Raw genomic sequence first — 2,913 nt, 5'->3', positions numbered from 1 at the left:
ATGGATCCTCCTTCAACTGATGCTAATAATGAATTCATTGGAGGAATTTGATAGCCGTGTTGCTTAATCACTTTATTAATTGTAGACTTGTAGTCGCCACATATGCGAATAGTACCATCCTTTTTAATTACTGGCACTGTAGGAGTCGCCCAGTCGGAGTATTCAATGGGTACTAGGATTCCTTGGGAGCACAGACGGTCTAATTCTTCTTCATATAATTCTTGAATTGCAAATGGAATGCGTCTTGCTGGCAGTCGGACTGGTGTTGCATCAGTATTAATTTGTAATGACACAGGTGGCCCCCGAAAACGGCCTAATTCAGACGAAAACAGATCCTTATGCTTCGCCAGAGTTGCCTCGATGCTAAGTTTAGCGTTAATGGCATGTATTCCTTCTATGCTGATGCCTAAGGGCATAAACCAGTTGCGTCCAAGAAGTAAATTCGATCCACCGCTTGATGTAACAACCAGTGGAAGATTCGGAATGTATTTATTATCGTACTGGACAGATGTATCCACGATGCCAATAACTGGAATTCGGTTTTTCTGGTAATCCGTAAACTCTAGAGCACAATCTTGGATATTCGGTCTATCCGTTGGCCAGATGTAACGAAACGTAGCTTCGTCTATCATTGTGATCGCAGACCCCGAATCCACTTCGAATTGGCATTTTCGTTTATTTATAATTATTGTAACGATTTCCTTTGGGCAAATCAACGGTAGTATGCTGTGGACACTGTATTCTTCATTCGGCTTTTGCTTGTGTGGTCCTCGGTAGGAGTCATGGCCACTCGATGTGTTGAATGCTTTACGACCCGGGTCTCTTACAGCCCTGCAGACTCGTTGAAGATGGCCTGCTCGGTGACAGGCATGGCACACAGTGTTCCGATGTGGGCACAGTTTCCGCAAGTGAGCACCCCGCGCAACCATCGCATGGCTGGTGGTGCTGATTGGGTCGGCTTGGACGGATCGCGTTAGTCTGCACTTCGTGAATCGACTCAGTGCTCTCAGCTGTATTTCGCATGGCCCAAGCGCTGTGAGCAGCGGCCTCACTAGATGTGGCGCGTTCCATCGCGCGTTGAATCGTTAAATCTGCCTCTGCTAGAAGACTTTTCTGAAGACCCTCATCCTTCATTCCACATACGAAGCGATCGCGCAACATGCGATCCAACGCAGCTCCGAATTTGCAGTCGACAGCGAGAGTCCTAAGTGCAGCCATGTAGTTCGCAACCGATTCATCAATTAGTTGGTCTCGCTTGTGAAATTGGTAGTAGGCCGCAATTTCCGATTGACATGGAGACAAATGTTGGTTGAGTATTTCATATATTTCCGATAAACTCAAATCACTCACCTGAGTAGGGGATGCCAATGACGTTAGAAGCTCGAACAGTGGAGCGCCAGCCAGCGTAAGCAATGCAGCCTTCTTCCGTGCTTCCTCCGTAACGTCATTGGCCAGAAGATACAGCTCAAAACGCTGCTTGTAAGTTGTCCATTTGTTTGGGTGATTTAAATCAAATGGTTCTAACTGACCCACTCCTGACATTATCACTGATTTATTTGTTGTTTTGCGTTCTGTAGCAATATTCACTTTGGTGGGCTTTTCCTCATGTGATTCCAAATCAGACATTAGTAGTTGAATTCGATCGTATGTGTGTGTGTTTGAGCATCAATTCAAATTGCAGTAGTCGTGGCGCGTCTGTCTGCAAATGCGCGCGTTGGAAAAGTACCGTTTCTTTATTCCAATAAACTTGGCGCCAGCACGCATGCGGTTTTTGGCGTCTCTTTGTTCGCTTTCGCTTGGTCGATTGTAACTGTACACGACATATACATATATAAGTTTGACGAATTATCCCATCCTCGTCGCCAATTTTGTGTTTGTGCAAACTTATGTATATATAGTTTATTAATAGATAATTGTACAGTAGAAATCTGGGATATGTAGTAGTTGTAGTAGTAATCCCTTGTAGCTGTAGTAGTAGTAGTAGTAGAAGTCCCTCGTAGTTGTAGCAGGGAAGTCCGATGTTGTTCCGAAGCAATTAGTAGAACGACTGAGAAGTGCAGCTGTTAACAGACCTTTTTAACAGTCCGACGATAACAGCTTCTTAGAGATGGGTCACATACATAACACCTCGTGAAATTAAAACTCGTTTGTTTAATTAATTGTTTTAAAGCAGGTATTTATTTATAATCTTTTTGGGCTCGGCTGGGTATGACTAATTTCTCTGAAGAAATCTCGAACTTGGGCAGCGTTGATTATTGTGTGGGTCCCTTGCTGCTTGCTCCAGTCCTTTCCTTGTTCCTTGTGTCTCCGCTGGTTATTATTTCAGACTCGCAATGTAGATATTTTGACTTGTATCTCCCTCTTTAGAATATCTCTGGAACGTAGATTGGCCTTAGGATAGATCCTATGGTCTTTCTTTTATGTTTCCTGGCACATCCTGATCTTCTGGGGATGTTATTTCCACCTCAGTACCTTCAGTATTTGTAAGATGGTCTTTGCTTGCTCGTTGCCTCTAGGACAAATCCCGTGGCCGTTTGTTATGCAGCAGGTTTTTTCCTCAGCGATTGGTATTTGACAGGATATATAGATCCTGGAATTTCTGCAGTAGGATATATCCATGCCTTCCAATGTGCTATGGATCGTCCTGGAGCCGCTTGACGTCTCTCTTTTTATCGCTTGGACACGGTGTTAAGGACTTGTTTGTTGTCTGATAACTTGAGAGGTTACTCTTAAGGCCTTCTCAGTTATTGTACTTCTCCTCCATCCTTTTCACAGGACTTGTTTTTCACTTGCTTGAGCTTTTAAGGTTACTCGTAAGGCCTTAAAACTCCTTGATTGATCACGACTTGTTGACTTGATGATTTCCTTGATGGGTGTTGCCGTTATATAGGCAGCTCCCACGGCCTCAGGAAT

General features: G+C 44.0%; 1 protein-coding gene across 1 annotated transcript; it reads right to left on the bottom strand.

Moving 5' to 3' along the window:
- Positions 1-807: 807 nt before the first annotated feature.
- LOC137578628 (uncharacterized) lies at positions 808-1,542 on the bottom strand. Its single transcript, XM_068292207.1, has one exon. It carries the CDS (start codon positions 1,540-1,542, stop codon positions 808-810), a length of 735 nt encoding a protein of 244 aa, XP_068148308.1.
- Positions 1,543-2,913: the final 1,371 nt, after the last annotated feature.

The sequence above is a fragment of the Drosophila tropicalis genome, unplaced genomic scaffold, assembly GCF_018151085.1.
Source record: "Drosophila tropicalis isolate 14030-0801.00 unplaced genomic scaffold, ASM1815108v1 contig_615, whole genome shotgun sequence".
NCBI classification, from domain to species: domain Eukaryota; kingdom Metazoa; phylum Arthropoda; class Insecta; order Diptera; family Drosophilidae; genus Drosophila; species Drosophila tropicalis.
The sequence above is the reverse complement of the archived record's forward strand: the minus strand, read 5'-3'. Positions and strand labels throughout refer to the sequence as shown.